This window comes from Dromiciops gliroides, chromosome 3, assembly GCF_019393635.1.
Source record: "Dromiciops gliroides isolate mDroGli1 chromosome 3, mDroGli1.pri, whole genome shotgun sequence".
NCBI lineage: Eukaryota > Metazoa > Chordata > Mammalia > Microbiotheria > Microbiotheriidae > Dromiciops > Dromiciops gliroides.
Genome location: NC_057863.1, coordinates 495,506,909 through 495,521,005, shown reverse-complemented (window position 1 = coordinate 495,521,005; position 14,097 = coordinate 495,506,909). Strand labels below are relative to the sequence as shown.

The window sequence follows — 14,097 nt, the reverse complement described above, 5'->3', positions numbered from 1 at the left end:
TTCCTCTTTCTGGCTCTCTTTGTTGATGTGTAAAGTGAGAACCTTGGGCCGAATGATCCCCAAGACGCCTTTTGGTGCTAGCTCTCTGTGATTCTCTTCTATTAAAAACTAAGTTGTTTTGTTATGATGATAATAATTATAATCCACTTATATGGCATTCTAAAATTGGCAAGATACTTTATAGGGTCTTCTTAGACGTAATGATCACAAAGCACTCAGCCAATATTAAGTGAGGTGCAGTAGCTGTTATAAATCGTTATAAATGGAAACATTAGTATAAAACCCAAAGAATGGATGTTATTATTACTATTGTTCTTTTCACTCCTATCTGGCTCTTTGTGACACCATTTGGGGAGTTTGCAATTTCCTTCTCCAGTTCATTTTGTAGATAAGGAACCTGAGGCAAATAGGATCAAGTGACTTGCCCAGAGTCACAAAGCTACTAAGGATCTGAGGCTAAATTTGAACTCAGATCTTCCTGACTCTAGACCGAGCCCTATATGCATTGTACCACCTAGCTACTAGCTAAGGAATTATAAAATAATTTACAATGGATATTTCTTTGGGGTTTGTATTAGACTAGACAGGCTCGGAGGGTCTTTCCAAATACTCCCTCTACCACCTAGCTGCCCATATCCTATGAGCCATTAAATATTACTACAACATAACCAAATCTGTCCCCCTTGCTGTAGGATGGTACTAAATACCCCAATTTTCAAGGAAGAGAAAAGGATATAACCTGCATTCTGCAGGCCAGTGATCTAGGCTTTAATTTGTAGGAATATTCTAGAATGGTTCACAAACATCTAGAAAAGGAAATAAAGTATTATGAATAGCCAACATGGCATTATCAAGAATGAATCATTGAAGACTAATATTATTTCCTTTTCTAACAGGATGTCTAAAATGGTAGGGAAGGGGAATGCTATAAGTATAGTTTACTCATATTTTAGCAAACCTTTTGATGAAGTATTTCATGCTATTCCCATGAAAATGAAAAAAATGGACCTGATCATAATATCGCTAGATGGATTTAAAACTGGTTGAATGGCTGGACTCAAAAATAATAGTTAATTATTTAATGTTAATGTGGCAGGAGGTCTCCTTTGGAGGACCTCAGGAATTTCTGTTTGACATCTTGCTGTTTAACATTTTTTTAATGACTGATTTGGATAAAGGCATAGATGATCTGTTTATCCAATTTTCAGATGACATGAAGCTAGAAAGGAGAGCCAACACACTGGATGACACAAGATCCAAAAGTATATTGAAAGGCTGAAATACTGGTCAGAATATAATATGATGAAATTCAATAGTAATAAATATAAAGTTCTATACTTAAGTTAAAAAATACCTCAAAAATACAAAATGGGAGTGAAGGATTATTAGGCAGTGGTTTTAATGAGAAATAGGTTGTGGCTTTCATGGATTGGAAACATTTATCATGAATTGGCAGTGTGAGATGGCAGCCAATATAATTGCTCCTCATATATAGGATTGTGTTCAGTTTTAGACACCAAGGTTTAAGAAGAACATTAATAAGCAAGATGAAGTACAAAGGAAGGCAACCAGAATAGTGAAGGGCCTTTACTCCACATCATATGAGGATCACTTGAAGCAACTGGGAATGTTGAGCCTGGAGAAGACTCAGGGGTATGAAGGACTATCTGGTAGGAAAGAGATTAGCCTTATTTTGTTGGACCACAGATGGTAAAACTAAGTACATTGGGTGGGATTTGGAAGGGGACAAATGTAGGCATAATGTCAGACCCTTAAATCCAGTCTAAACACTGTACTAGAATGATATTTCTTTCAGCATATTCTGCTCTTCTACTCTTAAACCCTCAATGGCTCTCCATTGCTTACAGGATAAAGTCCAATTTTATTATTTTGCCATATACAACCAGGCTCCAACTTATCTTTCTAACCTTCTCTAGCACTCTTTTCTAAAACAAAGCTTCCATTCTAAACAAATTAGGCTCTACAGTGCCTCACATACATGCCATACCCATTCTACCTCTATGTTTTTGTGCACACTATTCCTCTGGCCTGGAATCCATTAGAATGTAAGCCCTTGTGGTAAAAAGTGTTAACAATGGGCAATTTTATGGGCAAGGATTGTTCCATTTTTGTCTTTATATTCCTAGTGCTTAGTACAGTGCCTGACACAGAAGAGAAACGTAGAAAATGATTTTCCAATTGAGTTGAATGAAATTGAATGCCCCCCACTCTACTATTTTTTTTGCCCTTTCTATCCATCTCCACAAAATCTTATGCATGCTTTAAGCCCACCTGGATCTCCATTTTCTCCAGGAAGCCTTGGTCATTGAAGTACATAGTGATCCCTCCTTGCCTCCTCTGAGCTCCTGCCGCATTTTCTGCACGCACAATTTTCTGTCACAAGCATGTGACCTCCCTTTCTTGTTGGACTTCTCATATATGCATGTCTTGTTTCCTCATCTTTATTGCAAACTTGTTTGGGATGAAAACCTCCAAGAAGGTCATTCTTTTATCCCTCATAGCACCTGAAAGAGGCCCTTACACTTGTTAGGGGCTCAGTGGTAATTTGTTCAATGAAGAATGAATCTGAACATGTACTTTTTGCTGATTGGGGGTATCCTTTCACCTACATATCCCATCTATATGCCCTGAGATTCTAACAAAGGGATCCCACTGCCATGGTAGGGTAAGGATTGATGCAGGGGGTAATGGAAAGAAGAAAGAGACAAGTCAGGTATGCTGCTGCCAATCTTTTATGTAATACCCACTGTCCCTAAGGCATCTGTTGAGCATATAAGCAGATCTGCTACTCCCCCCAATGATCTGTTTGTTGAAAGGGAGTGAATATCCCAATAAAAGGAAGCTTCTCAAACATCTCTTCTACCCATTGAAAACAACAGAATAGAAATATCAAGAGTTACATAAGCTAGAGGATCGTGGAAGGACTGCAGAGAGGCAACCAGCCAAGACAGGAAGCAGTCCCCCCCCCAATGGGTGCTTTTCATTTTCCTAAAGAAGAGGCTTTCCTTCTCCACCCCCACCATCCCCACAAGCCCACAAAGATATAATGTAATAGGGATTAAGGATCTAGAGAGAATCAATGATCTCTTCTGTTCTTAATTATTTTTACATCTTGTATCAGTGAGCCAGCACCATATCTGAAAACCCTAGAGATGCCTTCCTCCCTCCTTGGCCCACAGGGAAGATAGGGGAATTCATGCTTCAAAGACATATCAGAGAACTAGGCAAGAAGCTTCCTATGGATTGTCCATCATGTCTAAAAAAGAAAGAACTTTTTAGTAACTCCAAGCTGAATCTTTATTGGCTCAATTTTCACAGATGATATCATCCATTTGAACATTAAAAATGATACAAAGGTACCAACACTTCTTCATCCATGGGAGGAAACTAAAGAACTTAGCCACTCTAGCATAGTATGCCCAAACACTTTACAGTCTCTCAACCATCACTCCATGGGCCCTAAGTTACAATTTTATAGAAAGTAATGCTAGGGAGAAGTTAAATGATTAGTCACATTGAGAAGGAGCAGTGAAGTTCAGACTTCAGAACCCAGGAGTCCTGTCTCTCACTTTGGAATTCTAACTTTAATCGTTACCCTGTACTTCCTCCCCTGTGTGTTACAGAGTTCAGTGTCTGTACTTTCATAGGAAAAGAAAGATTTTGGACTAGAGGGATAGGTTTTTGTTGTGTCCTCTCCCCCTCCCCTTTAAAAAATTACTAAAAAGAAATGTCTGAAAAATATTGGGGGACAAATGGAGGGGAAAGAGAAAAGAAAGAGAAGAGAGAATGAATAGCTACTTGAAGTAAAGGTACTTCATTCCTGCTTCTCTCCCTGTATACCATGTAGAGTCAGAAAATTTAAGAAGATGGAGATTTGGGGAAAAAAAAAGTGGAGATTACTGTAGTTTGGTATTATTACTGCCAAATTCCAGAGTTCTGAAAACTTATTTTTTGATAGACTTGTTGCTCATTTTGGTTGAGTTGCCATTTTAACCTGTATTTCCACAGTGTTTTCATTAAACTCTCCTGAGAATTCTTTTAAAGCTCTGGTGGTTCTCAAGAAGGGATCCAAAGACTTTCACTAACTTGGATTTATTAGGAGCTCCTTGGATAAGGTATTGAGAGGAAAGGTATTGAAAATCCATTCCTGGCTTTGGGTGATTAAAAGCTATATATTTTTATATTATTATGTTTTTCTATTAGTAAAATGTAAGCTTCTTGAGGGCAGAAACTTTATTTTTGTCTGTATTCCTAGTGCCAAACACCATACTTGGCACATGGTTTGCACTTAATAAATGCTTGTTGATTGATTGAATAATGATGGTATGTCAAGTCATACAATCAGATCACAACACATTAGAGACACTGATAACTCTTGATGGATCCTTAGTGATAAGGAATCAGCTCCATGTCAACATGAAGAGAATGTGGAAATATAATATTTCACTCATGTCACAATCATAAGCTTATCATATCATTGAAATGATTGTTTTTAGATCACAGTTTCTGTAAGAATACAAAGGAGGGGGTACTGAAATGTCAGAAAAGGATACATGGAAGAGTTAGAATGTGAGAAGGATATGAAGTATTTGAAGAAGGAAGGAAGGAAGGAAGGAAGGAAGGAAGGAAGGAAGGAAGGAAGGAAGGAAGGAAGGAAGGAAGGAAGGAAGGAAGGAAGGAAGGAAGGAAGGAAGGAAGGAAGAAAAAAGGAAAGAAGGAAAGAAAGAAAAGAGGGCATTCCAGGTATTCCATGTGAGAGGATTTGTATAAGTCTAAGCAGAACCAAAACTAGGGTAGGGCAATTGGGGCATTGTCAAGGACTCAAAATTTAGAATCTATAAAAATGTTTTCAGTTGTATCTCCAGCACAAAGAACAGTAATTATTTAATTGAAATGAACTGAATTCAAAGGAACTATTCTTGTTGTTATGCTATGTCATGAATAGGATACATACTTTTTTTTAAATAAGTTGGTATTAAGTATTCAGAATAATTGTTCCTAAAGGCAAAAAGCTTACATCCTCCCACAGGTCCATTGTTCTCTATTCCATGTATATTGTTTTACTCTTTAGGAGACTGATTAAAATCTTCCACTGTTCTTAGTCAATTAGCAAATGCTGAATGAGTGCAATACCTTGTGATTAGCACTTATGGAGACCAAGTACAAAAATGGCCTACAACCTGGAAAGACAAGATTAACATACCCAGGAAATAATTAGAAAAAAAAATAGTATGTAATCAAAAGCTAACTTGTGTGGGTCCAAACAGAAGATAAAAACAACAGTAGAAATAGAAGAGAAAACAATATGGGTTGAAACAGTGAGGTTTCAGTCTTTAAAAAAAGAAAAGCAAATGTCATAAAGTTAGCCATTGGAGTTGATTTGAGAACCTCCTTTTGGGTCAATCAATTGAGAGGTATTTACTAGGCACCTTCTCTGTGCCAGGAACTGCAGGTAATTTGTCAGGGAGGGGAACTATCAGTTAAGAGGGATCAAGAAAGGCTTCAAGGGCAGTTAGGTGGCACTGAGGAGAGAGTGCTTGGACCATCTTCCTGAGATCAAATCTGATCACAGACACTTACTAGATGTGTGACCCTGGGCAAGGCAGTTCACCTTGTTGCCCTCAGTTCCTCATCTGTGAAATGAACTGGAGAAGGAAATGGCAAACCACTCCGGTATATTTGCCAAGAAAACCCACAAAAGGATGAAGAAAAGTGCAACATAACAGAAAATGAGTAAACAGCAAAAATAAAGGCTTCACATAGAAGATGGTGCTTAAGAAACACTTAAAGGAAGAGAGACTCTAAGAGGTTTAGGTAAGGAGCTGGTGCTGTGATAAGACCAGGGTTTTCCCGATTTCTCTGACTTCACCATGCAGCTTCCTCTCCTCTCAGCAACCTGATTGGCCATATCTTTCCTCAAAGCTTCCTGGTCTGGGAGCATAAAAGATCCCAGGTCTATGTACTCTGAACCTCTTAGGCTTGGTCGATGCCTGAGACCATTTGACTCATTGAACCCAAATCACTCCTGAACAGAGGAATTTCCAGATGGAGATGAGGAAAGCAGAGTCAAGAGGAGTAAACTGTACCACTGTGTCCTTGTCGTGTTAGAATAAAGTAAACCTCCTATATTCAGTGACTCATGAGAACCTCTTCCATTCCTAACATCAAACCTGAACTAAACAGAGGAACTGGAGTTAGGGCTCTACCCACGAATGCATTCCAAGCTATTCATGTAGAAGGTAACTCCTTCAAGTTAGCTACTGTTTGAAGGTTTGTGTTTCTGTTTTATTTTTGGTCTTTGTTTCTCAGGGCCTAAGAAAGTACCTGTCATACAACAGGTACTTAATAAATGCTTGCTGTTTCTTGTTCTGTTCTAAGACTTGCGTGGTGGTCAGTAGGATTCGACATGGAATTCAGTCTTTCTTATAAACTTCTGCCCCAAAGCTAAGAGCTGAAACAGTGAGACATGGGAGCAAATCAGAAAGCTTGAAATTTTTTTTTTCCCAACCTCCAGTTTAATCGGAGTTTTTGGCCAAGCTCTGATGAATGTTTTGTATCCCTTTCTTCCTTCCTATTCTATATTTCTTTTTCTTTTCCCCATGAAACAGTTCCCCCTTATTTCTTGAAGAAGGAAGAGAGAAAGCACAGACAGAGCTTCAATAACAAACTGCATGTGGCCTCTGGTTGGTATTTCAAAGTCATTTGTGTTGCAATTTTCATCTGTGAAGCTTAAGGGGCAGGGAGGGGGAGAAAGCCAAATACTGGAACAGGCCAAACTTAGGGACAGTTGGAGCGTTTCAGTGTGATAAGAGGAGATTGTGACCAGGTGCTGTGAAGGGCGAAAGCACTTATTTTACTGTAGTCTCAAGCGTTGCCTGAGCCCTGGTGCTTTTCAAAAGCAGTTAAAGAGCCATTTGATGGAAGGAATGCTTGGATTACACACTGTCTGGATCCATTATTGTCTTCAGATCTCCAGGCAGGTGTGTTTAAGAAAGGCCAAGCCTGTTTTCCCCATCTCTATTTTTTCTTTAATCCTTCTCTTTGGTCAAACATCTCCACCTCTGCATGTCTCCTGAAGGCTCCAGGCAGACATGTTTGCTGCATTGACTACCCAACTTTCAACTCTTTATCTCTCCTTTAAACCCCCAAATCTAAAAGTGGCTTATGGTTACTAGCCTATAGCTTGACTTCTTTATTTCTGCCTTAGTACTATTTTTCCTGACCAATAACTCTTGTTCTTACAATAGTTCTAAATGTAGGAACTGTAATACAGACACTATTCATCAATGAGAGAAAAGGACACATAGGAGTAAGTTTTCCAAGTGCCAGCACAGTAGGTGTACTTTCAGCAAGAATGTGTGAAATAGCTTCTTCCACCAAAGCCTGAGCTTCCATGCATGGGTCAGTGGCCTTATGTACACTTTGGGTCATTGATCACTTCCTCTGCCCATCTGTACATGTAATATCTTATTACCCTCAAAAAGCATTTATCGAAAACTGATGAGAGTTGGGCATCATGCATAAGTAATTTATTCTTAAATGCACCATCTTCCTCCTGTTCAAGAAGAAGCTACCATCCTAGAAGAGGGATAAAATGCTGATGAACGCATGTTGAAAAAACTCCCCCACTTCACGCATGTTGAAAATCATAGGCCTAATTTGTAGATAAACATAAAACTTTTGGTCCACCAGGACATTTTATATTGTCTTTGCTTTTTCTCTACCAACTCCTACCTCACTTACTCCAGGGAAATTAATAATTACAACAAACATTTTTTTTTTCCCACTGACCTAACACATGTTGACCCTTGTGTTAGGAATGTAACAACAGAAAGTCTTGGTTAGCCAGGTCTTTCAGGGACATCTGGGGGTTCAGAACCTGAACATGACATTTCAATCAATCTGTCATCTCACCAGACACCCTCAAAAGTGTAGTTCTTACAAACTAGCTAATCTCTTTTGGAACCAGCCCAGGAGCCCCAGGATGCATCCATGGAAATAGCATTTGACTTGATTGGATTGGCCACACGTAGACTTCACCTGCCTTGCCCTTCAGAGATGGGCTTTTTTCACACTTCCCCATTAGGTCATTACATCATTAGGTCAAAGGTAAAATTTTAATATGGATCATCCTCAGGTTATGTTAACCAGTAGAATTTAATAATGCTAGCCAATTAGCTGTGTAAAAGCCACCTCTACTGGAAGAGGAAAAAGACAGACCAGGAGGTGAATATCATTCTGGGCTCACACTCTAGGGCAAGGAAGGCTGTCAGTTGGTGAGCACTCTCCTCTTAATGCAAAATAGGTAATATAGCACTGGCGGGGTCTCAGCTTGGGTTAAATGCAACGTGACATTTACTAACGTTTAATATGATTTAATAATAAATGCTTAATGGCCAAAACTTATACAATAGCCATTAATTTATAGGCAGCAATACTTTAGAAGAACCCAGCCTAGTTCCCCAATAATTTAGCTAAAAACAGTTAGCCCTTCAATAATTTAATAAATAACTTAATTATCACTTAGTCAATGTAGCATTCTGAAGAAGTTGACGTGCTACATGCAAATCCATCTTGCAAACAGTAGAAGGGTTGGTGATATTTATACAATAGATTACTGGTGAAAAAATAGGATTGTTCATGTGTCTCCCTCCCTCCCCACCAGCGGAAAAATGTACTACTCTCAGTACCTGAGCACTGAAGCCAGTATCATAGTTTGAACCTTTCCAGCTGTGTGACCTTGAATCATTCCCTTTACCCTCTCTGGATCTCAGTTTCTTCTGTAGAATAAGGGGATTAGACTAGTTGATCTCGAGGGTCTCTCCTCCCTCTGATTCCATAATCTTAAGATTCCTCTGCTTTAAATGTGGAAGTTGTCCCCATCCACAGCTTGCTATATCTTAAGATGGGATGGGTGTTTTGAGTACATTGTTCTTCCTGGCAGAAGGATGGATAAATGAGACAGATAGGTAAGGGCAAGCAAGAGAGGGGAGACACAAGCTGGGTTCCAAGTTACCTTGGTGATATATCTCACTGGGCAACACCCATTAATTCCACTGAAAGTCAGGAAGACTGGTTTCCAGAGCTGACAGTTTGGATATCCAAGCACAACCTTAAATGTGCCCAGAGCCATGCTGAAGAGATGCCAGCATTCTTCATATAGTATATATCACAGGGGCCACATAAGCCTGTTAGAAATTGGCTGAGCTAGAAGTGTCAAATGAACATCCTTGGCCCTTTAACTGCCGTGCAGTCTGGTGCGACTGCGTCAGTTTCAGTCAATTTTCAATAATTAGACATCCACATGGAAGCCCAGTCCACTCTTCCCATATTCATCATTAGACTTGTTAGATGTCCCATTGTGTGCTTCAAAAACAATTATTCAAGTAGTTTAGAGTTTAGTGGTCAGCACTTTCTGCACAATGGCTTTTCTCCCATGTATCTGGTGAAATTTCAGTTACTCTACAAAAGAAAGTGACTTTTCCTTCTAGTTCCATAGGGCAAGTTAATCACAAGGAACGAGGTTCTCTTCTGCAAACTGATAGCAGCACATACTCAAACAAGATGCATGTCTTAGTATCCACTTCATCTGCTTCCCTCCCTGCACCAAGACACAACATTGTCAAAATGGTCTTCAAGAATACTGCAATTATTTGAGGAATAGTAACAGCAGCCAGCTTTCTTAATGTTATTACTGACAGGTTAAAAAAGCTTTGGCTATTTTCCTGACATAATAACATATATATTATGTTGTCCTTTTCTGAGAAGCCTCATTGGAGTTCATATTAAAATGTTACATGTACAACTGAGATATGCCACCTGGGAACAAGCAAGATGACATGAAGTTGGGTAATTGGTATAGTGTAAGAAAGCACCAGGATAAGTTCATCCTTTTAGGAGATGGTAAGATACTCTAAGGCATGTATTGTTTCATTGTCCTATTCCCAGAAACTTGGGACATAATAGATACATTATGAATATTCGGTGAATTTAATTGATTTGAATTGACTTAGTTTACCTCAGTTGGTTCTATTTTTTTAGTCTCCCTCTACTCTAAAGATAGTTCAATGAGGTGGCCACGGTGCATAGAGTCATAGCCATGGAGTCAGGAAAACCTGAGGTCAAACCTGGCCTCAGACACATACTAGCTGTGTGACCCTAGGGACTTTACCATGTTTGCCTCAGTTTCCTCATCTGTAAAATGTGCTGAAGAAGGAAATGGCAAACCACTCCAGCACCTTTGCCAAGAAAACCTTAAATGGCATCACAAAGAGTTGGATACAACTGGAAATAGCTAAACAGCTCTAAGGATACACTAGCCAAGGCTTAAACAATGGAGCAGGGTGACATGATTTATTTGGGAGAGCAGGATTCCTTTCTCTGTCCATGTTTAGATACTACTCTGGCATTTAGACACTAGTATTGTGCCCCACCTATGGTAAAGTCTTCCTAGCTCATATTGGTCTAACAAGCCACAGACAGATGCACTGTACCTTGACTCCAACATAGTGATGTCATTTTGGTCCTCTGAGAAAAAAGAACAACCAACTGTGGCAGAGTAATGCTGGAATGAGACATTACCTGTGTTGTCCAGAAAATACACTAAGTGGCACAAAGACAGTTGGACCCCAGGCCAAGGATGTTTCTAGCTGCGTTGTATCTGGGTCAGACAGAAGTAAGACCGGGAGGTCTCAATCAAATCTGTGATCTGCCTAGGGCACAACGCATAGGGGAGTGCAATGAGGAACACATTTTAATATTGCTTTTTATAGATGCATATATTTTTAATGCCAGAAAACTGTGTTTTCTATGGCACACAGATATTTGTTTTGTGAAAAGCATGCATTTTGTAATAGAGGAAGAAATTGGCAGAGCAGAAAGATCACTGAATTTAAAATCAGAGAACTTGTGTTTGACTCTCAGCTCCATTGGACTGTGAGCTCCTTTAGAGAAAGGACTGGTTTTTGCCCTTTTTGTAGCCCGGTCATTTAACAGTGTCTGACACATTGTAGGTGCTTAATAAGTGATCATTGACTTGATTTGGCTGTTACTTTGTGACTGTGGGTGATCCACTTTCTGGGACTCTGTCTGTGAAGTGGAAAGACTGGCTCTGTCTTGAATCAAGGGACCTGGGTTCAAATCCCAGCTTTGCTACTTTGTACAGCCTTGGGCAAATCTCTTCAGCACCCTGGGTCCTGTTTTTCTCATAGGTTAAAATGAATGAGTTGGATTAGATGCTCAGTTCAATCAGCATGATCTACCCTGCCCTTCATACTTAAGTGATGTTAGCCTAATCTTTAAAGTTACTATAATACCATTTCCAACATAGTAGGAGGGGTCAGGGAACTACAGTTGCAAATCTACCTGAGATCACAAAGATTATATTGGGATCAGATGAGGAAAGAGGAACAATCAAATTATGAGACCTTGGTTTTGGTTGATAATGTCAGAGAAGTAGAACCATACTTGCAGTTTGAAGGGAACCTCTAAAATTTGGGAAATGGTTATGCTGGAATTTTCAAAACTGTTTGCAGAAATTGTAAATGTGTATTCTTTCAGATGGGCAGCTAGGTGGGGTGACGGATAGAGTTCCAAGCCTTTAGTCAGGAAGACTCATCTTCCTGAGTTCAAATCTGGTCTCAGACTCTTACTAGCTGTGTGATCCTGGGCAAGTCATTTCACCCTGTTTGCCTCAGTTTTCTCACCTGTAAAATGACCTGGAGGAGGAAATGGCAAATCACTCTAGTATCTTTGCCTTGAAAACCCAAAATGGGGTCAAAAAGCATCAGACGCCATTGAAAAACAACTGAACGTTGATTCCTATGGAAGTGTAAATACTCAACTTTGGATTATGACAAGAGACAAAAATAGGAAGTGGTCCAGATGTGGCCTTATATCTGGAAGCTTTCTGTTAATATTGATGAAAAGGCTGCTGGGCAAAGGAAAAATTATCATAGTTCTATAGGGATCAGCTACCTTGAATGAGAAAAAAAAAATGTCACAGAGCACTGTTAGGAAGGTATTTGAATGTGTCTTGGTTCCTGTAGTCCAAGAACTATATATGTTGCCCTTATGGCATATACTGAATAAATTGACTATTGACTTCCATGAAGGGCTTAGATCCCAGAAGTACAAAGCAGGCAATGTGTAGATCTTATATTCCTGTGAGGCTCATGATGACTATTAAGAACTACCGCAGGAGTCAAGTCAAGTCAACACTTATTTAGTGCTTACTCTGTGTCAGACATTGTGCTTAGTGCTGAGAATACAAACGAAAAAAAGGAGGGGGCCCACCCTTTCTCTCATAGATCCAACAGATGAATGAAGGAGAGAATATGCAAATGACTGTACAAAAATGATAGAGATGGGATAAATTGAAGGTCGTGTCAAGTGGTAGGTGCTAAGATGAAGGGGAATTAGGAATGGCTTTTTATAGAAGTTGAGATTTTAGCTAGGATTTGAAGAAAGACCTAGAAGTCACCAATCAAAGATGAAGAGGTATGTATTCCAGACATAAGCTCCAGTCATTAAAAATCCCTCAGGTTGGGAGATAGCACTAGATATAAAGATGGCAAAACTTTAAAATGGAACAATATTAGGAGTTAAAAGACAATAAAAGATCACAGGCACTTTACTCCTCTATGCAACCCATACTTCTCTGGGTGGTTTCAGAGGATTCATTCCTTCTACTCTACCCTTCATCTGACCTGCCTCCCATGCCTCTCCTGTCTTTCAGGTGCACTGTGGACAACCGAGTCACTCGAGTGGCCTGGTTGAACCGCAGCACTATCCTCTATGCTGGAAATGACAAGTGGTGCCTAGATCCCCGAGTGGTCCTCTTGACTAACACCAAAACCCAGTACAGTATTGAGATCCAGAATGTGGACGTGTATGACGAAGGCCCATATACCTGCTCCGTGCAGACAGACAACCACCCAAAGACATCACGAGTCCACCTCATCGTTCAAGGTAAGGGATCCTGGGGAATGGGCAAGTCTGGAGCATGGGAGATGGGGCACCTTTATGTGTGGTCCTTAATAGATATAGAATGTAAGCTGTGGCTAGGTCAGTTTCCTGGCTTTTAGTTTTGTTTTTGTTTTATAGAGTAAGCAACTCAAAAAGTGTTTTGGTCACTTGACTTTCCCACTGAGTAAAAGGTAGGGCCAAGACAAAAGTGACCAACTCCAATTCAATAATATACAATTAAACTATGCTACTTTCTTTCAATTTGCAGTAATCGATTGCATTGATTTCTTATTTTGTTGTTGTTGTTGTTGTTGTTTTTCCTTTGGCTACTAGTACAGAGCTTCCTTTGGTTAGTATAAGCTATGGGCCTAGTGGAATGTTCCTCTTCATATCTTTGGAAGGGAATTCATTCTTTGTTGCTCTTGTTAACTGGCTTCCCCACAGGTGGCCCTATAAATAGAGCCTGGTGATCTTCCTCAAACCTAAGGCCTTTGGGAAATGAGAAGCATGAGCCAGGTCCGGAGGGTTAGGAGATGTAAAGTGAAGAGGGAGGTAAAAATATTAAAAAAGAAGGAAAAAAAAAAGAAAGGGAAGAATTATGGAAGAGAACCATGATAGTAAATGGGGAGTTTAGAACATAGACAAGCAAGGCAAAAAGCAAGAGAAAATGAGAAAAAGGATTCGATGAGGTGAGGATGATTAGAACAAGCTACCTGCAGGAAAGAGACTCACAAGCAAGAAATAGCAAGAGTTAAGAGGTTACATAACAATTGTGGTGTATGGGTGTGTTTAATTTCAAAGTCCAGAAGAATTTGTTCTACTAAATAAGCCTTTATTGTTTCTGTATGAAGCCAATAGTGCTGCTTTCTTCTGCTCTAAAAATCTGCCCTCTTGTACTGGCCATGTTTCTTTTGCTTAGAATGGGATGCCATTGTTTTCCCATTTGAACTGACTGAAAATGGAATCTGTGACAGCAAAGCATGAGGCAGAAAACACTACTATGGTGGAGAAATGTATTACAGACAACATTATAGACACATGATGGGAAGACAGGGGTATGCGTTGATAGGAGTATGCCTCCTAAATTCTGTATAGATACTGAAATGAAGG

The 14,097-nt window shown here is 39.6% G+C and overlaps 1 protein-coding gene across 4 annotated transcripts in view; it reads left to right on the top strand.

The window, feature by feature from the left end:
• The window catches only part of NTM (neurotrimin), a 1,333,904-nt gene that overhangs the window by 1,003,217 nt on the left and 316,590 nt on the right, over window positions 1-14,097 (top strand). For all 4 annotated transcript variants that reach the window (XM_043991450.1, XM_043991449.1, XM_043991451.1 and 1 more), the window contains one exon: window positions 12,758-12,990. In XM_043991450.1, the coding sequence (XP_043847385.1) occupies window positions 12,758-12,990 (233 nt within the window). The remainder of the gene's footprint in view (window positions 1-12,757; window positions 12,991-14,097) is intronic.